Genomic DNA, 21,467 nt, shown 5'->3' with positions numbered 1-21,467 from the left:
AATCTTAAAAAAAAAAAAAAAAAACAACTTTAACTTTGGTGGGAGCACAATGTTAATTAAATTCAAAGTAACAGCGAACCATAGTAAATTAGGCACATTTAAAAAAGATTTTCTGGGCAGCCCAGGTGGTCCAGTGGTTTAGCGCCACCTTCCGCCCAGGGCGTGATCCTGGAGTCCCAGGATTGAGTCCCAGCGCAGGTTCCCTGCATGGAGCCTGCTTCTCCCTCTGCTTGTGTCTCTGCCTCTCTCTCTGTGTCTCTCATGAATAAATAAATAAAATCTTTTAAAAAGAAATAAAATAGGGATCCCTGGGTGGCGCAGTGGTTTAGCGCCTGCCTTTGGTCCAGGGCGCGATCCTGGAGACCCGGGATCGAATCCCACGTCGGGCTCCCGGTGCATGGAGCCTGCTTCTCCCTCTGCCTGTGACTCTGCCTCTCTCTCTCTCTCTCATAAATAAGTAAAATCTTAAAAAAAAAAAAAAAAAGGTGATACAAAAGGTGTCAGTTGGGTGCCTCTAACACAAGATCTTGAACCTTCCTTTTTCCAGGGTTTCATGACCTAGTAAAATATTTTTTTTACATAATTAAACTTTCATGCATTGCTTTGGTTCAAATTAACTCAGAATTTTATTTCATTTTTAAGGATTTATTTATTTATTTGAAAGAGAGAGAGATCACAAGCAGGGGGAAGGGTAGAGGGAGGGAGAGCAGCAGACTCCCCCTGAGAAGAGAGCTCAGAGCCCAAGCGGGACTGGGTCTCAGCACGGTGAGATCAGCCAAAATCTAGAGTCCCAGACTCAACAGACTGAGCCCCACTTAAGGAATTTTAAAAACAAAATTTGATTTGGTTTTCCTCTGAGTAAAAAATTTAAATTCAAGTTGTGCGGGGAGACGTGGCAAAGTAGTGGCTTCGTATTCACCAGTCTGATTGTAGACACTGCTTCCACCTCCTGATACAGAACCACACTGGGAAGGGAACTCCTGGAATTTCGTTTCAAGCCCACGGTCCATGGAGTTTTTCCGCTGCTTAAGAGGGGGGCAAAAGCATTTGACTGTACGGAAACTTTCAGACATCTGTCCAATCCCATAGAGTGAGTGAGTGCTCCACCTGCGACTTCATACACCCCAGGGTACGCACACCTGGATGAATCCTTTTCTTATTCTGCGCTTGAGGACTCAGATCTACCTTTACTTGCAGTGTGGCCAGGCAAGTCACTACGCCACAAGACTTACTTATAAAATGGGTCGGATAATGCCTTTTACAAGGCTGTTTTGAGGAGTACAGATGTAAGAGATCCCAGTTGACTGCTAGTTTCTTGGGGGGGGGGGGCTTTTGATCAAGATCCAAAGCAGAACACGAGAATTTCTGCCTCCTCAGTGTCTCGCCATACCTACCTCCCAACCAATCTCCCCTTCATTGAATCTGTGCGTTCAGAGCACTCTGATCTAGTTCAGGCTCTGATGCGATGAGGCACTATGCCGCGACGTCAGGCAATTCCAGCTGTCTGGGTCTGTGCGGCGGACTACGAGGACCGTACCGCCAGCCGTAACCTCATCAACATGGCTGCTGGGAACAGCTGGCAGGAAGAAGTTGTGGACCCCAAGGCTCACTTCCGCTTCCGTTGGCGCAAGCGCCGTCATTTCTTCAGCCACCGTGACTAAGATGGAAGCGTTTCTGGAGTCGCGGTCCAGACTTTGGGCCGGTGGTCCGGCCCCGGGGCAGTTTTACCACATCCCGCCTAGTTCCGTTGCCTCCGTGGAGCCGGCGTTTTCTCCTTACGGGGGTTCGGTTACGCGCACGCAGTAAGTTCTTGGCGTCCGAGCCTGCGCAGGAGGCGGGACGCTGAGGCCTGGTCGAGCCGGACGGTTCGGAGGCAGCCGGGGAAGGCGCCCCAAGGCCCGCGAACGGCGGGGACCACGGCGCGGAGTCCCGGAGAATGGAAAGGGAGATGGAAAATCAGAAGCGGAACCACTGCGCGGAAGAGGGCTCAGGCCCTTCTCCCGTGCCTCCCCTCATCTCCCTCCCTCTGTCTAGGAACCCTATGGTGACCGGGACCTCGGTCTTGGGTGTCAAATTCGAGGGTGGAGTGGTGATTGCAGCAGACATGCTGGGCTCCTATGGCTCCTTGGCTCGTTTCCGCAACATCTCTCGCATTATGCGAGTCAACGACAGCACCATGCTGGGTGCTTCCGGAGACTATGCAGATTTCCAGTATTTGAAGCAAGTTCTCGGCCAGATGGTGTAAGTTATCTGGAGATTAGGGAGTAGATCCCAAGTGGGGAGAGGAATTCACTGTATTGTTTTTTAATATCCCCTTAGAAGTTCTGGGGTGGGGGAATTTGAGGCTGTAGCCGAGGACAGGAGAATTGCTGAGGGTGGAAGATGATAGTGTTTGCAGCACATAGTTTTTGGCGTTAGGCAGTGTAAAATGAGGAAGATTGTGGTAAATTCTTTGGGGTGAGGGTGGATGGAATTCCCGACTTCCATTCTCTCCATTTTTCTCATGACTTATTCCTTTTAAGGATTGATGAGGAGCTGTTGGGAGATGGACACAGCTATAGCCCTAGAGCTATTCATTCATGGCTGACCAGGGCCATGTACAGCCGTCGCTCCAAGATGAACCCCCTGTGGAACACCATGGTCATTGGAGGCTACGCTGATGGAGAGAGGTTGACTTGAAATAACTTAATTTCCCCAACTATCTAACCTCTAGTGTCTATGTAGTGTCTTGTCTCTTCTCCCTAAGAGAATGTCACTTCTCAGACCCCATGGCCCCATCCTTCAGCTAAGATACCCAAGAAAACCTAAAATGAAATTAGTTCTTTGACCTATTGTGTCCTGTTAGCTTCCTCGGTTATGTGGACATGCTTGGTGTAGCTTATGAAGCCCCTTCGCTGGCCACTGGTTATGGTGCATACTTGGCTCAGGTACGTGCGGGAGAGGTGTGGGGGAGGCAGTGGGGGCTCGTCTCCTTGGTTCTTCTCTTAAAATTCCAACGTGAGGATAGACTAAGATCCCTCCTGCTGGCAGATAGTTTTCTTTGTAGTCTGAAAGCTGTATGTGTTGGCACTTACATTCTGTTGATAAAGTGGTGTGTCAGATTCAGTAGACACGTGCAGAGAGAAATGCCCTACAATTTACCCTTCAGGTTGGTGTTAGCACAAGTAAGTAGAATTCATTCTGGTGAGGCAGTAGGCAGAATGTCATTTTATGCTGCTTTTTACTTTGTGAATTTGGGACAGATGGGTATTCAACCTCTGGTAATCTCCCATGTTCTTCCCATTTCCCTAGCCTCTGCTGCGAGAAGTTCTGGAGAAGCAGCCAGTCCTGAGTCAGACTGAGGCCCGAGAGCTAGTGGAACGCTGCATGCGAGTGCTTTATTATCGAGATGCCCGCTCCTATAACCGGGTGAGGAAGGACATGAATAATAGAGGATAGGACTCTTAACTAGCGAGCTCTCCATAGTTTCAGTACCTGGGTCTTTGCTTTTGAAGAACAGATTGCAGAATTTCCTATTTTCAGATTAGGGGAAGATCCTCTCCTTGACCTTTGAGCAGGCCTCAGGGACTTCATGTGGAGTGGGCATGTTCATTGGGAGTTCTGCTTTCTTTCAGTTTCAAATTGCCACAGTCACCGAAAAAGGTGTTGAAATAGAGGGACCACTCTCTGCAGAGACCAACTGGGAGATTGCTCACATGATCAGGTGACTGAAATTAAAGTTACAGAAGGAAAAATAAGTGGTAGAACAGTTGGGAGGCCCCTTGGCTTGCACTAAGCTGCATTTTTCTGGAAGTCTTAAAAGGATTCTTTGGATGGAGAGGGTTTTGGTTGGAGGATAGAGTTGCTTTTGGGAATTAATTCCTCCCCCTCTGCTTCACAGTTTTTAAATGCTCTTTCTTTTTAGTGGTTTTGAATGAAATTCAGATGCATTATCCAGAATTGAAGTTGTGCCCTTCTTCTAACTTTGAACTTGGCTGGTTCAAAGGTCTACTTTTCTATTGTAAAATAAATTCTTTGAAATGCTTGCCGAGTGGTTTTATTGTCTGACTAGGTCATACCAAGAGTGCAGGTGTGAAGTACTGCCATGTGCCATCTCCCTCCCTGGTCAGATAACCCTGTTTTGGCTCTTGATTCTTAGGGCAAATACAGGATTCTCTGCATGACAGTACAGGAGGATCCACTACCATCTTCATTTGGGCCTATATTAACAGCTTTGTATAGATGCCAGGCCTGATCTTTGTGGGATAATAAAAGTACTTAACGTTTTTCTTAAACATTGCCACCCATGTGCTAGATTCTTACTTTCTGGTATGTTGGCTGCAAATATTTTAGTTAAAACGCCATTTCAAAGATAGAGAAATGTAGCATCTAGTAAAGCTGCTCTGGGTAAAGTTATTCCCAAGCAGGACTGGCCTGACAGCTTTAATCCCTCACCCATGTCACCTCCTCACCTTCAATAGAGGAAATACAAAGTAACTTCATTTAATTTAAATGTTTATTGTCCAAATCTACTATCTGAAGACCTAATCTTTAAAGTATTATGTGTTCATTTAAAAGTCCTTTTAGCCATAAATCAAGTCATTTGGAGTGTTAGCCAAATTCTCCCAAAATGGTGTTAAACCTGAATTTAAAAAATGAACACCCAGGGCACTTGGGTGGCTCACTGGTTGAGCATCTCCGGCTCAGGTCGTGATCCCTGGGTCCTGGGATCTGGTCCCATATCGAGCTCCTCGCAGGGAGCCTATTTCTCCCTCTACCTAGGTCTCTGCCTCTCTGTGTCTCCTGAATAAATCTTTTAAATAAATAAATGAACACCCTAGGTGGTTCTGATGTATATCCTCTCTAAACTGCTTTGAGAAACTAGCATAGGCAGCAAACTCAAACTTGCAGAAGTTCAATGAGGTTAGAGAGTGGAGGGGGAGACTGAAATATCCCTGCATTTTATCATCCCATGTTATAACAAACTAGTAAGTCAAAGGAAACTATTAGTTTTCTATTTGTCTTCCACATACTCAGTCTCAACACAGAAAGTAGTCAATAAATACTTTATTGATTAAACTGAATTATAAAAAAAACAAAACAAAAAAAACTTCCTTCTACTACTAAGCCATGCAGGCAGAATCCACAAATGTAACTTCCTGGCCAAAACCCAGCTGATCCACTGTTGGTGTTATATAGTCTTAAAAAAACTACCCATCAAGAAAGTCACAGTATGCAGAGGCCAGGAACCCAGCTCTGCTGAGGCTGGGGCTGCTGTGGAGACTACCAAAGAGAAGGTTAGGTCATTGTAGATAGTTGACCATAGTTCTTGAACTTTCTCAAAGGCAAAGGGTTGACTTCGAAGTCCATTTTAATGTCAAAATGGCATCAGGCAAAAAGCTGGGGAAGAGAAGCCCAAGAGAAGATAGATCCTCAGTTCACTTTTCAGATGCCATGGGTTCACGAAGCTGGCCAAGCTGTTTATGGGCAGGATCACTCCAGTTCACTATATTATAGTGTGCTGGGAGTTAAAAAACCAAAAAATGGAGGTGAGGAGAAACAGGCGTAACAAGTGTCACACCCGTACCACCAGGCCCATCACATCTTGAGCATGTCCCAGTCTGTGAAAGCCTACTAAAATAGGATTACCTAGAAAAAAAAAAAACCACATTGTTTATAAATCCATTTCCCCTCATTTTATTAAATGTCCCACTTATATACATTTTAAAGATGAACCATTTACAAGCCTGTGCAGGCTGCCTCCTTGGCTCCCAGGAGGGACATGTTGCTGAAAGCCTTGGGATGGAAGGTGTAGCTGTGGGAAAGCTGGCCTTGGGTTTTTGTTCCTTTTCTCTGTATGATACAGTACATTTCAGTTTATAACTGTGAGTACATACAGTTAAAAAAAAATCCCTCATGCAAATTGTAGAAACATTTTCTTTCCTTGAAGCTGGCAGTGAAAAATAAAGATTCATGTCTTTCTTTGTGCACACCCCTGTGTTTCTTCTTCAGGTCACATTCTTCTCTAAGCATTAAGAGGAATAAGGAAAGCCACAGAGTAAGCAGGATTTCAACAAGTGGTCTGTCTTATTTTTAAAGTTCAACACTTAACTTCTTGCACAATTAGCTCCTGGATGTAGGACATGTGATCTCTTGAACAGGCATGCTGTCCACTTAACATGATGAAGACCCATACACTGGCTTCCACCCTAACACTGTGTGATCACCTCAGTACCTCTTGCTTGCTAATGACACATGTATGATCCTTTGTCCAGAGTAATGGTGTGAGCATGGGAAAAGGGGCCAAAGATCCCAAGTGCAAAGAATACTCATTTTGTCATGTTTTTGTTGGAGGGAGGGTGGTGAGGAAAAACAAATCTAATTCATCATTCTGGATGAGAGGTGGTTTCATGCATTTTTTTAAAGCCACAATTTTATATCTCTTAAGAGTTGCTGTAGAAACCAACATCTCTGGAGAGGGAAGGAAAGAAAGGAGAAGGAAGAGAGAGTTCAGTGGGATTTTTTTCCATTTTCATTTTTATATAAAAGTGTTAAGACCACAATGAAAAAAGTTTTATCCATATATATAATAAACCAGTTTGTGAGCTACATATTTTTTTGTCTTTCCCATCTTCAGAAATGTTCTCACATTGACAATGGTTGAATAACATGCCCAAAGACACTGCCACACAGTAAAACAAAGAGAAAAACCCAGATGTACTATGATACAATTGAGGTAAAAGGGAAAACAAAAAAATTAACATTCGCCCACAAAGAATTTTTTTTTCTTTTTCTTGATTTTGTCAGAAAAATACCAAACAGTGATTTAAATTAAAAAAAAAAAAAAAGTCACTAAAACCTGTTTTTAGCAGAAGTGAACGACCAATGGGCCAGCTCCTTGGCTCAGATGGGATCACTACTGGTATTCCTAATAATCCACAAATCCACAGGGAAACAGAAGTCAACATGGGGGGTGGGGTGGGGAGTGGTGGCATAAAATGAAAAAATATAAACGAAATACCCCACCTGGCATAACCCCTTTTCCCTAAATTCCTCTACCCCCCCTTCACACTTTCCCACCCCCACTCTGCACCCGCTCATGACCCCAACACTCAAATTTCCATCAGATCTAGGTCGGCTTCTTCAAAGCCATAAAAAGACTCGGTCTCGCTTTCGCCCTCAAAGAGCTGATGAAGGCTTTCAGGCTCAATTGTCTCTTCAGGAGATGACCTGGGTCGGGGAGTGGAAGCTGAGGGTTCCTCAGACTGTTCCCCACTCAGCTTCAGTTGCTCCTCTAGGGACGCAATGAGCTCCTCCTGCATGTCAGCATTTCTTGTAGGCGAGTTAATGTTGCCATCAGGGCCAGGCAGAACGCTAGCCACGAGGAAGGACCGCTGTACCAGCTCTGGACAGTCCCCAATGACGCCCAGCACCTCAGCCAGCCAGACCAGCACCAGTTGAAGCAGGACATCGGAATCGCATGCAGTATCTGCCATTTCCCGGGCCTGCTCCTTCCACTTTTTGTGTAGGAAGTTCTTGACAGTTCGTTTGATGCATACATCTAACGGCTGGATTTTGGAGCTACAGCCTGCTGGGACCACTGCGGGCAAGGTGCTAGAGGCACTAAGCATAGCCAGCACCTCTTCCGACAAGTGAGTGCGGTGACAGTCCATCACAAGCATGCCTTTGCTACGCTGGCAAGCAGTGTGCTTCTGCCACACCCGAGCTGACCACAGCTCCATGATCTCATCATCACTGTAGCCACTCTCCTTTGCCTCTAGCAATATCGAGTCTGGCACATTAGCAGGTTGATCCATTTGTCCTCGGTAGAAAACCAGGGTGGGGAGGACAGCGCCGTCTGCCAGAATGGCCAGCACCACATCACACCAAGGTTCCCCTGTGCCCACTGTCTGCAGGGCATTCTCCTTCCGGTCATCACTGCTCAGCACCTCTGTATCTAGGAACAAGGAGATCTCATCAATGGCCACAATCATGGACAAGGGTAAGTCCTGGTTGTGAATCTGTCGTTGTACGAATTCAATGAAGAGTCCTGCATTCTCTGCCACATCCTTCGGTAGGGTATGGGCCACAGCTCGCCGGGCATGGGGAGTCAGGTGGTGCCGGAGCATGAAACGCACAGCCCACTCATAGGAGATTTTAAACCCCCCCTCCAAAGAACGTCCTATTTTGGTGGCCTTCTGGAACAAGGTCTCCTCATTCACAGGTAGCTGCTGCTCTCGCTGAGTTAGCACCCACTCAGCCAGCTTCTCTTCTGCTTCTAAGCTCAGATATTTGCCCTCCAGATTCTCCCCCTGGGAGGCCTGGAAGCGCCGAAGCCAACGCCGGATCCGTCGTTGGGGATTTCGGAAGTGTTCGGCGGCCTGTTCTGTATTGCAGCACAGGGCAAACAGTACCACTCGAAGCTTCTTCACAGACAGCTGCTCCTTCTTGCCAACCCCACTGCCATTACCGCCCCCTGTTGCCTGCTCAGGCTCCTGGATGACTGGGCTCCCTTCATCCTGGTCATCAACATTCAGACATTCAGCCCCCTCTGCAGCCAAGGGCAGAAGGGCTAAAGCCTGGGAGTGGGTTGGGGTTGGTGGTGGGGTTGCAGTTGATGCTGGTGACGGGAGTGCTTGGGTCACAGGAGTCGGAAGCTCTTCAGGCTCAGCTGAGGTGGCCCCCCCAGATTTCACAGTGGCAGTTTTATTAGAGGAGAAGGCAGGAGGAGGATATATATTCTTCAAGCTCCGGTCATGTACTCGGTCACGAGTATGGCCATGTCTAAAGGATTTAGCAAAGAGGAAAAGAAAGCTCAGTTAAACTAGGGAAATGAAATACTAATAGTAGCAGTGATAGTAATAAAAAAGATGAAACACATTGAAAATAGAAATTAAACCATGAAGTAAGTTTGTTACCTTGAGTGAGACATCCAAGTGAATCCTATGGGAAATGAGACAATAAAGAAATGTTAACTCAGAGAAGAAACAAGCCCCCCAGTCCTATATAAATGTCAGGTTGGAATGGTTAATCCCTTCCAATGTAGTGATGTCTATCTCAACAGTGAAGGAACTAGCGCAGGCAGAGATGCTCCTGACTCCTATGGTAAGACTTGTATCCTTATTTTTTTCTCTTGTCCCACTAACTCCCATCTCTACTACTTACCTCGTGGTAGGATGCTGCTGGATCTGTGAGAGGGGTTGAATACCAGATGCTTGGCCATGGCATCTCCCACAGAGGTAACAAAGGTACATGAAGTGCAAGCCAGCTTGATTCCACTAAGAAAAAGAATCCAAGAGTATATAAAACAAATACAACAGTCACAAGAGGGATAAGATCTGAGGCTTAACAACTTAAGAAAAAAGACTGTCCTTTCTCCTCTCTCTCAAATTAATTCACATATCCCCTGAAAGTTAATTAAAAGGATTTAATATAAGAACATAAAAAAAAAATCAAGAGACCATCAGTAAATTTTTCCTTACCTCACAGAATTTTTAAACAAAGCCAAATACTTAGGGCTCTTGCGTGGAACATGATTGCTGAGAAAGACAAAGAAAAAGTAGCATGAGTCAGGGGGTTCTGATCATTAAATGAGATCACCAGTCTTTGATAATATCCCAACAAAAGAGATGGCTCTTCAATCCATGCTCACCTCAACTCAAATCACTTTTCCTATCATATTAATATTCCCTTTTAGTATGCATATGAATCACCAGGAGAGCCATTAAGACACATTCAGCCTGAGTAGCCTGGGGGTGGAGAGCAGAGGCTGAAGTTCTAAACTGGTCTTTAGGCCACACTCTAAGTAGCAAGGTCCTACAAAATTAGAACACAGGCCATCAGAGCCAAATGAACACGGGTTTGACTCTTACCGGGCTAGAAGAGATGGACAAACAGCTCTTAAGAGTTGAAGGAGGGAATGAAAAATGAGTTCTGGAGAATCTGTACTCTCAGACAGGATCACTGGTTTAACCATGACTTACTTGATCATGTGGTTGGCATAGGCTCGAGAGCAGCAGGTGCTATAGCGACACAGAGAGCAGTGAACATAGGTAGGGAAATGATTAGGGAAATCTGGGATTTCAAAGCTGCACTCCAGGCACGTCTGCCGGCCCATGACACTCCTATCAAGAAACAACAAAAAATTCTTGTTATTGCCCCAGGAGTGTTCAAATTGTGGGGGCTTCAGACAACAGATCCTGCTAAAGGCTACTAGATTACTCTGGCTATAGGAACAGTTGTGTCCACCCAGCCCCCAACCTCCAAAAGGTGGCACTGACATTTTCCTAACAGCTCTCTTCTGAATGTTGCGCCGGACAGGGGGATAAAGGAAGACAGGCAGGGGGTCTGTTGAGGAGGTCAGTGGTGCTGCCTCCTGCAAGGTGCTGGGAGATGCATCATTGGAGGAAACAGGAACAGTTCGTGGCTGCCCTCGGGAAGCCCGGATTGTCACCTGCGAGCCAAGGGAAGGAACAATTTAGACACTACCCACTGTAAATCTCAGAGTACTGATATTCCTCCCCTCTTGGATTTATGAAAGAAATGTTGACAAGCCCTTCACCTTGGTGCCTGGTTTCAAACCTTCCAGCTGCTTGGGTTTACGGAAGGTTTTGTGGTGCTGAAGCTTGTGTTCAATTTTGTCCTTGGCAAAGAGAAACTGCAGCCGGCATTTGTTGCAGTGATAAACATTCCTCTTCTGAGGAGGGAAAAAGAAAGAGAATCCCTTAAAGGTTCCCAATATATTTTTGTCCCTGATGAGATGGTAGATTAATGCTAACAATCACTCTTCCCACCTTTCTATGGATAACTGAACAAGGAAGAAAAAAATACACAACACGACACCAAAACCTACCATTGAGAATCATCACCTCCCATGGTCCCAAAGAAAGGCAGACTCAGCCAGAATGACTAGGTCCTCCAACCATCTCTTCCTGACTTGGTTTAACAATGTGGATTAGCGGCTTCAACTTTAGCCCTACTTTGTCTTTACAATGCAGACAGTGCTACCTACTTCTGGACATTCTTTTCTCTTATTTTTTTTTGAACACAGTAAAATGTATTATATGATTTTTAAAAAAATCGTATTTTTTATTCCATACTCCTTCATGTTTTAAGTTTGCCTTCAATTCCAACCCTCCATCCCTTTGCACAGAAACAACTTGTTACCAGTTTCTTCGGTATTTTTTCATGGACAATCTATGCGCATAACCATATAACACACACACACACACATCTCAAATCACCACCTCCTTGTTTGCCCTTTCTTTTTTTTCTCAACATGAATGATGGTATTTTTCTATCCCTTGCTATCTTTCCATTTAACACATCAATATATATGTAGATATGCACTTGTCCTTGTGAGACACATCTGAAGATTCCGACTGCCTACTACTGAAGTCCTTCAGAAACAGGAACCAGGCCTATGGTTTTCTTCCCAGGATATCAAGGCCCCATTACCTGAGTACAAGGGACAATTTCCATGCTGCTCTTTGGAAATACACATGTGAGGGATTATAGGCAGTCACCTCTGTGCAAATGAGTGTGTGAGCTCAAAGAGGGAGCTCACATATGAGAGTGCAGACATGGGCAAGTGTCAAACACAGGTGTACCCAGCTGGTTCTCCATTTTGTGCCTTCCCTAAGTACCTTCACTCTCCTCCTCTAGTGGCTCCTTTCTTGAAGGAATTTAAAACAGGACTCTATTTATTCCACTTTAAAAACAAAACACAAAAGCAACAACAAATTCTCTGATACCTCTTCCTCTGGATCTGCTATCCTCAGTCTTCCCCTTCTGAAACTTTTAAAAATAAGTCATCCCCATTTTCTCACCTCTTCATTCATCCTGCTGAAATCTGACACTCACTCTGCTAACCAACCACATGGTTCCCATCAATGTTGCTAAAGGCTGGCCTCTAAGTTTCTATGTTGCTGACATCTTCCTGCAACATTCTGATCACACCCTTTTCTTCAAAACTTTCCTCCCCTCAGCTTCCTTGACATCAAGTCTCTTCTGCTTTTCCTCCTAGGACTACTATGGCTTTGTAGAGAGAGTCTTCAGAGGTTCATCTTATTCTCAATTGGGGGTGAGGGAACATGGCAACTTCTATGTTTAAAATCACCTGATTCATATAATAATGATTCCTAAGTATGTATTCCACAACCCAGGCTTTTCTCCTAGGTTTCAGACCTATATATCCAACTATTTGTTTAGTAGACAACTACAGCTGCTGTCCACAGACATTGCTAACTCAGAAAATCCAAACGCATAATCCCTACTTCCGCTGTCAACTTTAGTTTCTACAGTGTTTCTATCAGTACATAGTCTTACCATTCATTTTTTCCCAGAACAGAATTTTAAGCACTATTCGTAATTCCTTCCTCACTACCTTCACTGAATCCTTCACTAAATCATAAATATCACTTACTTTCTCAATCTCTCTCAACTCTATCTTCTTCATTTCAAAGCCAATAGCTACTACTGTCCCTCACCTAAACCAAAAGAGCCTTTGGCGTGTCCCCCTAACTCTGGTCTTAATCTCTCCTTTCAATTCATTCTCCTAGTGCAGCCAGAATACTCATAACTTAAACAAATTTGAACCTATCACTCAAGAACTTAAAAAAATTCCCTTTAATGCCTCCCGAATGACCTCCCTTTTCATGCCTTGCAGGATTCTCCACCACCTATTTCCTAACTGCCAACCTCCTCCTATACCCCACACTCCAAACACACTGAACTTCCTTTAATTCTTTGAACCTCCATACTTTCATTCTGTGCTTGGAGGACACTGTTCTTCCACTCCACTTCACTTCCTCATACTTTAGATGGCTCCCAAAATAGGTACATGCTTTTCTATATCTTATACTTCCCCTAACACAATACTCTCCACGTTCTACTTTACCATTTGTCTTGTATAACACTAAATTCCTGGCACCCAGCTTAGTGCACGGCACGTAACTGAAATTTGGGAAATGCAAATACACTTATTATACCTTCCTACCAAAATTATCTGACTAGCTCAGCCCTGGCCCCAGCATCCACTAAATTAAAAAAATGAGAATATGGGAATTGCTTGGTGCCTGGTACCTGGTGCCTCATGTAATGCTGCTGGAATGCATTGCCATTTTTGAAGACCTTCAGGCAATAAGGGCAGAGCAGATGCCGAGTATCCTCATGGATCATCCGAAAATGGACATCTACCTCAGAGTAGAGTGAGGAGCGATACTGACACACCTGAGTCACATAAGAGGGAAAATAAACTAAGAGTGAACAACTAAGGCCTTAAAAAAAGAGGTAGTAACAGAAAATGTCAAAATAAGAGGAAAAAAATAAGTTTTCCTAAATGTATAGAAATCAAATTATTATTCTGACTCTGTAATGAAGGGCTGTTTGTGATACATTCAGCTGTGGGTTAAGATTAAAATGGCAGAAGGTCAAGAAAGTCTGAGAACAATCCACTTTGTGACTAAGAGGAGCAAAGCTTTCTTTGTCCATCTCTAGAGGGCAGTTCAGGAGACATACTCCTGTAGTACATGTGTATGTTCTCTGACTAGGTTCCCTGGCTGGGTACATGCACATGTTCCTTTAATGGTTTTCTCTGGGATAGAAAATCCTGAGAATGGACCCTATGTCTATTATTTCTTCTGGATCTCTGCAGTGTTCCTAAAACTGAGTGAGTGTATACAGTAGGTATTCAGCAATGTGCATTAGTGGATTTTCTGTATTCAGCCTAAGAGCAAAATGGCTGAAGCTCCCTAGAGAAAAAGGCAATACCTGGCAGACATAAGGCATCTCTCCAGGCTTATGAGTATCCTTCATATGCTGGAGAAATAGTGGCTCACTCTCAAACGCCCACTCACAGATCTTGCACTTGGCTGTAAGAAGAAAAATAATCAATAAATCCAACTGAAAATAAGACCAAAGTCCTGCTGACTCAATCTTGATTTTCCCTGACTTCTCTATTTTTACTTTCAATAGTCAGTACATCATTAAGTCTCTTCTTTCTTTAAAATGGATCTGTGTTGGGGCACCTGGGTGGCTCAGTGGTTGAGCATCTGCCTTTGGCTTAGGGCGTGGTCCCAGGGTCCTGGGATTGAGTCCCACATCGGGCTCCCTGCAGGGAGACTGCTTCTCCCTGCTTCTCTGTGTCTCATGAATAAATAAAATCTTTAAAAAATATATAAATAAATAAAATAAAATGGATCTGTCTTAACATCTGTATTGCTGTTAACAGCAAACCTTATGCCTTGAGCTCAGCCTTCTTACTAAAGCTCCATTTCAGGTTTTGAACCGTCTACAAGACATTTTAATTGGATATTCTACCACCAACTCTAACTTAATTCAGCCTCCTCCTGATTCCATTGTTTTCCTTCTCACTTCCCCACCCCCTCCTGCACTCAGGCACTATCTCCGAGTCTACACCCCTGTGTTCTGTCACTATTATTTCATAATGTATCTAGCACTGGTCATTTTGCCATTCTCACAGACAAAAACTTAGTAAAAGCCCACATGATTTCCTACTACTAATCAGCTGGCTTCCAATAATACCTCATGTCTCTACAATAAATAAACAGTGTCTATGCTTTACATACCATTGCCAAGTGAATTATTTTAAATTACTATACTACTTCATTCCTCTGCTCAAGGATAAATAATGATCTTCTATGAATAATTCCACAAACATCTACTAAATGAGTACAAGAATTTGTCCTCAAAGGACTGACAGTGGTGACAGAAGTTCTTGCCTTGTTATGAGTTGTTGAGGTAATTAAACTTTGAAACTGGTCATTTTGTCAAGCTTATAAAAGCTGTAATTCTGAGTAATAAAAATTTGAATTGCTACATATTTTGAATTAAACAGGCACAGTAAAAAATATATAAACAAACAGGCACAGTAATTGTTTTTCTGTCACTGGGATTATTTTCAAGTTTTTGCAAGTATGGAAATTGTAAATTTGAAGCTTTGAGCATTTACTGGACCATGTCCAACCCATTTCCCCACAAGAGTAAAATTGAAATAATCCTTTAAAGTGTTAAACAGGGATCCCTGGGTGGCGCAGCGGTTTGGCGCCTGCCTTTGGCCCAGGGCGCGATCCTGGAGACCCGGGATCGAATCCCACGTCGGGCTCCCCAGTGCATGGAGCCTGCTTCTCCCTCTGGCTGTGTCTCTGCCTCTCTCTCTCTATCATAAATAAATTAAAAAAACTTAAAAAAAAAAAAAAGTGTTAAACAAACAAAAACCAGGGATTCTTGATCTGGGGTCCATGTTCGATGCCTCAGGGAACCTCAGTATCCCCTGAAATTATTTGCAAAAGAATAAAATCTTTATTTTCTGGGAAGAAGTTTCACAAGTTCTGTGTTTATCTCAAAGGGGTATGGGAACCCATTTAGAAGCACTGGCCAGAGATTCATTAGATGCTACAAAGATACAAGTAAATAAAAAATTTTGTCTCAAAGAATGAGCAGAAGCTATAAGATATATAAGCTAAATGTTGAAAGAATAGGAGTTTCTCAGACAGACGGACCAAGAGAACAGTAACAGAGGCACAGAGGTGTGGAAGTACATGACATGTTTGGGAAATAGTGTCAACTAAATGACAATATTTTCTTCTTCTGCCCCTTTGCCTCTTAATTCAATTTGTTTGTCATTTATTGTTTTCTTCTTTTTCTAGAACACCTTTTAAATACAGGTGCTTTCCAACCTTCTGTCCTAACCTTTCTTATTCTGAGTTCTTCCTGGCCAATCTCATTCAACCCTGAAGCTCTTCCTACAACCTATATATCAGCTCTCTTGGTACAGCTGTCATACAACATCAATAATGACAACACTTATTAAAGCAACTTCTAACACATACACACCATGCTAAGATATATATATATTATCTCATACCAAGAAAACCAGTGAGATAGAAACCTAAGCCATCAGTGGATTTAAAACGTATCTAGTAACTATCCCCACCTATTCTAATTTCCAATTCACACTGGAGCTGGTGTGGAAAAAAATTCAAGAGACGGGATTAACCGATTTTGCAAAGTGGCCACCATAACATGGTCCTTCCTAGCACGATTACCCTCATGTCTTTAACACCTAACACAGTCTTACTTTGAGAATAGGAGTGAACTACTACTGCTTCTGCTTTCTGTTCTCCAAATTATGAAAGAAAGGATAGGGGCACCTGACTGGCTCAGTCAGTTAAGCATCCAACTCCTGATTTCATCTCAGCTCCTAGAATTGAGCTCTGAGTCAGGTGTCCCGTTCAGTGGGGAGTCCGCTTGTCTCATCTCCCTCTGCCCCTCCCCCTGCTCGTGCATGCACCCTCTCTAAAATAAATCTGAAAGAAATTGAAAGAAAGAAAGAAAAAAAGAAAGAAAGAAAGAAAGAAGAAAGAGAAAGAAAGAAAAGAAAGAGAAAAGAAAGGAAGGAAAATATACACCTTTCTAAGGCTCAGCCAACCTCATCAACTCCATATATTCCAAGACTTTACCAAGCAATTAGTTCGCCCCTTTGATGAGTCATTTTCCACACAGGATCCTCCCCTGACATCTGACCATGGCTAAGAATCCTTCCCTCAAATCTACCGCTTCTTCAGCCTACTGCCCTTAAACAAGTATGAAGAAAAACATAATGCTATTAAGAGTACACTATTACTGTAATCAAGTGTAATGATCCATTGATGTTTCAGGAAATTTGAAAATGGACTAGGTATTGGATGATATTAAGGATTTATGATTGCTGCTATTAGGTCTTGACAAAGATACTATGGATGTATATAGATAAAGGTCTTGATTTTTAAGAGATACATAATCATTTGAGGGTAAAATGTCATTATGTCTAATTTTAAAACACTTCAGAAAATAAAAGGAAACTTTTTTTCCCTTCAAAATTAAAAGGAAAGTAATGGGTCCAAAATATTAACATTAAAAAACAAGCTACTTTCATGAAGGATCTGCCATGGGTGCAGGAAAGAGGACTTACACAAAAATCTAAGAATAAAACTGATACATACTAAAGTATAGAAAAGTTGTTTACTTTTGAGTTAACATTTTCTCAGGTTTTTGATCAATATAAATTTTAAAAGTCATGATACTCAAAAATTAAAAGTCAGACATAACAGAGTGGTTAAGTGAAGAGAAAAAGATTGATTAGTTCTGATTAGGTTTTTACCCCCATACGGAAAAACTTATCTTTTCTATGTACAGTCCGTATTTAAATGGAATTAACAAAAGCCTACGCACCAGATTCTGCATAAAAAATGAGATGTATTCACTGGGAGGTGTAGACTTTTCATCACTGACAGTGAAGACTTTGGGGCCCTAACAAAGACCAAGTTGGGTACTCTGCCATTAACTGCATAGTGGTTGATTACAGTATCTATTCTCTTCTATTGGCAAATTAGTAGTCCAAAGTTGTACCATCTCATCAATTTTTAAATCTTGATTACAATAAATAAATAAATAAATAAATAAATAAATAAATAAATAAATCTTGATTATGTGCTGAAATGATATTTTGGGTTTACTGAGTTAAATTAAATACACTATTAAAATTAATTTCACAGGTGCCTGGCTGGCTCAGTCGGTAAAGCATGCGACTCGATTGCAGAATTTTGAGTTCAAGCCCCACACTGGGAATAGAGCTTACCTAAAAACAAAATAACCCCCAAAACCCCAAATTAAATAAAGTTAAAAGAAAAAAAAAAAAACGGAGGTTGTAAAAAAAAGTTAAAAAAATTAATTTCTTTTACTTTTTAAAAATGGCTATTAAAAAATAAAAATTGCATATGTAGCTTACATTATATTTCTATTGACCAACATTAGCCTAAGCCACAAATGGCAATTCCATTGTCCTTGCCAATATGACCAAGGCCAAGGAAATATAAAGGGAAAGCAATTCTGCTTTCCTGAAACAAATTCAGGAAAAGACATGGGAAGATGAGGTCTATTCCTTGTCTGCACTATTTAATGCCTGAATGTAAGGCCCAAGATTAACACAGCCACCTCACTGCAAGCCAAAGACAAGAGAATTGTAGCAGAACACTCAAGTTTTGGGGTTGAAGTTTACTCCACCTCAAGTAGTCTCATTTAAATGATATAATGGATATCCTTACTGTTTAATTCATTTTTAGTCAAAGTTTTTAAAATGCAGCTTCCCATCACCTAAAAAGCTTTTCTTATTACTTTCATCTGTCTAAATCCTTCTTGTATTTAAAGACTCTAAAAGTTTACGACTTTTGGGGAAACCTAGCCTCAAAGATCTTTTCTTTTCTTTAAACTATTTCACCTATCATTGGTATTATACAATGCATAGGCTTATACTTATGTAAATGTAATTTTTGTCTCTAAAACACCACCAGAAATCCCCTGAAGAACACAAGAGATATTCTAGGAAGACCAGGCTTAAATCCTCACAATGGCACCTTACTACCGTTATATGCTCTGAAGTAAATGATTTCATTTTTGTGAGCCTGTGTTCAGCCTACATTTCCTCAGCTGTTAGATGTACAGTCAAGGCAACACTCCATATCTCAGTTTACAGTTCAGTGAAAGCACTTTTTTTTTTTAAGATTTTATTTATTTATTCATGAGAGACACAGAGAAAATAGCAGGCTCCATGCAGGGAGCCTGATGTGGGACTCGATCCCAGGACTCCAGGATCATACCCTGGGCCGAAGGCAGACGCTCAATCACTGAGCCACCCAGGCATCCCTGAAAGCACTATCTTGATGGTAAAGTACTTTATGATGTTTATACTGTCATCTTTTGTCCTATGTAAAACCTATCAGGGTACTAACTAAAGCAGAGGTCCAAATATAGATGGATCTTGGTTAAGGAATCCATTATATTACACTATATACATTACAACACGTTACAGTGGTCCTAAACCAAAGTCCCTAACAATTCTAGCCCTGAATTCAATTCAGGCTTGAAGAGAAGTCTAACTTATAAGAATAAAGGGTGAGTGAACTAAAGAATTGACCAGAAATGTGCAAAGAGGGGCACCTGGGTGGCTCAGTGGTTGAGCATTTGCCTTTGGCTCAGGTTGTGATCCCAAGGTCCTGGGATCGAGTCCTGCATCGGGCTCCCCATGGGGAGCCTGCTTCTCCCTCTGCCTGTGTCTCTGCCTCTCTGTTTCTCTCATGAATAAATAAATAAGATCTTTAAAAAAATGTACTCTATACTGATACCCATATACAAATGATGGATGGGCTCCTCCCCATGCCATTCAATGAACGAAGAGCAAAGTAAACCCCTAGAGTTTAAGTTTCCAAACTTACTCGTCGATTCATAAGGACTATGAACATTTTCCAAGTGGCACTGGAGCTGGAAGGGTGTGGAAAACTGGCGATAACAGTGTTGGCAGATAGTATGACCATCCACCTCACCGTTCTGCTGATCGAGTTCTACATGGTGCTTCATATGGTTCATGAATCTGTAGTACAGCACAAGGAGAAAGTACAGAATCAAAAAAACCAGTAGCCTTAGAATCCCAGAACATACATTGTTGTGTCCCACCCCCTTGTTTGGGATAGTCCTTTTCTGAGCTCAGAAAAGGGTTCTTAAAAGTAGGAGTTCTATGAAGGGATATACTACTTTCCCTTACTCCCCCCAAAGTTATCTCTTATTATTAACCACAATACCTCCTCCTTCTATAGTACCACTTATTGATTTAATGGTAATCCTTAGCTAGACTAGATAAACAGGACTACTGCCCAAATAGAAAAACATATAAAAAATTTTTAGTTTTCTCTTGTCTAGGGTAACCTCTAAGGCTCTTCAACACTTACCGAATGTTGTTTTTTAGCCTTTTGGTACAATGTGGGCATCGGAAAGATGTGGCAACCTTAGGGAAGTTTGTGAGTTGGGCCACTTTGCCACCATCCCGTCCATAGTAGAAGTCATCTACTAGCATGATGAGTTTGGTCTGGACAGCATCACCCACATTTTCATTTGGCTCTGGTACTTTGGTAGGTGGTGACAGAGCAGGAATAGGTGTAGAAGATGGTGTGGAAACAACAGGAACTGTTTTCTCAGGGGATGGGGGCTTTGCAGCTGATGGGATACTGGGTTCTGAATCCAGAGACTTTCCTTTCTTCTGGTATTCCACCATTTCTGGGCAACAGTACTATAAAGGAAGATCATTCTGGTTATCTGGGGGCTGGGATGTACCAACTCCCCAACCTCATGAACATCTCTCAGGTATGGTTTGGTCCTATGTATTCTCATCCAGGTTTCACCCTTTGGTTTTCTATAGTGTTTCCAAAATTCTGGCTTTTTCTATGGATATATATTTATAGCCATATGCCACTCCAAATCCCATACCTTGTATTTCTTCCTCCTGCCTTAGATCCTTCAACCACTTAACTAGCATAACTTGCCTCTGAACTCCCTGGCAGGAAGAAATCCCAACTTTTGCGTCTGAACTAAAAATGAAAAGGCTAGAAATGGGAAATGGTTAATGACTCTTGATTCACACAATGACACAATAAATAGAAAATAAATTGAGGAGTACCTAGGTGGCTTAGTCAGTTAAGCATCTGACTTCCACTCAGGTCATGATTTCAGGGTCCTAGGATCAAGCCCCATGTTGGACTCCCCACTCAGCGAGGAGTCTGCTTGTCTCTCTCTCCCTCTGCCCCTACCCTACTCGTGCCCTATCTTACCTCTCTCAAATAAATAAAATCTTAAAAAAAAGGAAAAAGAAAATAAACAGAGGTTACCTTGAGTTCTGATTATCTAGCAAACCTGTCCTGTGTAGTTTTAAAATCAACCACAACCAAGGAATTAAGGTCACATATGTTCCAATCTACTTGAGAGTCTCTAAATGTATCTTTCTACATTCCAAAGTATGAAACTCTTCTAAAACAGGCCAAAAGAGAGCATAACCCTTTAAGAAGCTTCTAAGTCATTTCAGAGCCCCTCCTTCACAACCTCCTAATTCTACAGGAGATATACAAGTAGTAGCCACTGAAGCTAGATCCCCATCACAACTGCTATCACTTACACACATGTGACCTCTCAAAGCTTCAGTAACACGGAACTGAGCATTACACCGAGGACATATTTTCCGTCCACCATCCTGGAGGTCAAACACTGGGATGGAAGACGTCACTGAAAGAAGTTAAGAAGCACTGATAAGACTAATGAGACAATACTGGAAACAGATTACTGGCCCTTTGAAGACAAGTTAAACACTCCCTGAAAGGCATATTAAGGTTGATACACAAGTATGAGTGATCACTATGAGTACCACTCTTTTTACCATTCTTCTAACTCTAGGACAGGGGTCAGCAAATCACAGTTCATGGACAAAATCGAGACAGATGCCAACTTCAGTTTGGCCCATGAGCTAGGAATGGATTTTACCTTTTAGTCATTATACAACTTTTTGTTTAATTGCAGGAACACATACATAAAATTTACCTCTTAACTATTTTCATATGTACAGTTAGGTACATTTGCATTATTGTACAAGCATTCTCCAGAACTCTTTT

At 42.4% G+C, this 21,467-nt stretch overlaps 2 protein-coding genes across 23 annotated transcripts in view; one reads left to right on the top strand and one right to left on the bottom strand.

The window, feature by feature from the left end:
* The first annotated feature begins 1,614 nt into the window (after window positions 1–1,614).
* PSMB4 (proteasome 20S subunit beta 4) lies at window positions 1,615–4,025 on the top strand. The gene is made up of 7 exons (XM_025983070.2): window positions 1,615–1,802; window positions 2,035–2,241; window positions 2,523–2,669; window positions 2,846–2,927; window positions 3,292–3,408; window positions 3,615–3,703; window positions 3,905–4,025. The coding sequence occupies exons 1-7, from the start codon at window positions 1,663–1,665 to the stop codon at window positions 3,915–3,917; spliced, it is 795 nt and encodes a 264-aa protein (XP_025838855.1). The 5' UTR covers window positions 1,615–1,662; the 3' UTR covers window positions 3,918–4,025.
* A 1,006-nt stretch (window positions 4,026–5,031) lies between these two features.
* The window catches only part of POGZ (pogo transposable element derived with ZNF domain), a 46,989-nt gene continuing 30,553 nt past the window's right edge, over window positions 5,032–21,467 (bottom strand). For 12 of the 22 annotated variants that reach the window (XM_072766534.1, XM_072766530.1, XM_072766536.1 and 9 more), the window contains 12 exons: window positions 20,978–21,084; window positions 19,761–20,098; window positions 19,251–19,405; window positions 13,750–13,850; window positions 13,063–13,209; window positions 10,541–10,675; window positions 10,260–10,432; window positions 9,963–10,103; window positions 9,462–9,518; window positions 9,145–9,257; window positions 8,898–8,922; window positions 5,032–8,763 (listed from right to left, as the gene is read on the bottom strand). In XM_072766534.1, coding sequence (XP_072622635.1) covers window positions 7,092–8,763; window positions 8,898–8,922; window positions 9,145–9,257; window positions 9,462–9,518; window positions 9,963–10,103; window positions 10,260–10,432; window positions 10,541–10,675; window positions 13,063–13,209; window positions 13,750–13,850; window positions 19,251–19,405; window positions 19,761–20,098; window positions 20,978–21,084 — 3,164 coding nt within the window. In that variant the 3' untranslated portion in view covers window positions 5,032–7,091. Of the gene's footprint in view, window positions 8,764–8,897; window positions 8,923–9,144; window positions 9,258–9,461; window positions 9,519–9,962; window positions 10,433–10,540; window positions 10,676–13,062; window positions 13,210–13,749; window positions 13,851–19,250; window positions 19,406–19,760; window positions 20,099–20,977; window positions 21,085–21,467 lie in introns of all 22 variants that reach the window. The other 10 variants (XM_072766518.1, XM_072766519.1, XM_072766521.1 and 7 more) reach the window with 1 other exon arrangement.

Source organism: Vulpes vulpes, chromosome 8, assembly GCF_048418805.1.
Source record: "Vulpes vulpes isolate BD-2025 chromosome 8, VulVul3, whole genome shotgun sequence".
In the NCBI taxonomy this organism is placed as follows: Eukaryota; Metazoa; Chordata; class Mammalia; order Carnivora; family Canidae; genus Vulpes; species Vulpes vulpes.
The sequence above is the reverse complement of the archived record's forward strand: the minus strand, read 5'-3'. Positions and strand labels throughout refer to the sequence as shown.

What these genes read in the sequence shown, in the direction of transcription:
- PSMB4 (XM_025983070.2), top strand. Translation starts at nt 1,663, where the DNA reads ATGGAAGCGTTTCTGGAGTCGCGGTCCAGACTTTGGGCCGGTGGTCCG. An exon ending in GGTTCGGTTACGCGCACGCA is followed by an intron (nt 1,803 to 2,034) that starts GTAAGTTCTTGG and finishes CCCTCTGTCTAG; the next exon opens with GAACCCTATGGTGACCGGGA. An exon ending in ATGCCCGCTCCTATAACCGG is followed by an intron (nt 3,409 to 3,614) that starts GTGAGGAAGGAC and finishes GCTTTCTTTCAG; the next exon opens with TTTCAAATTGCCACAGTCAC.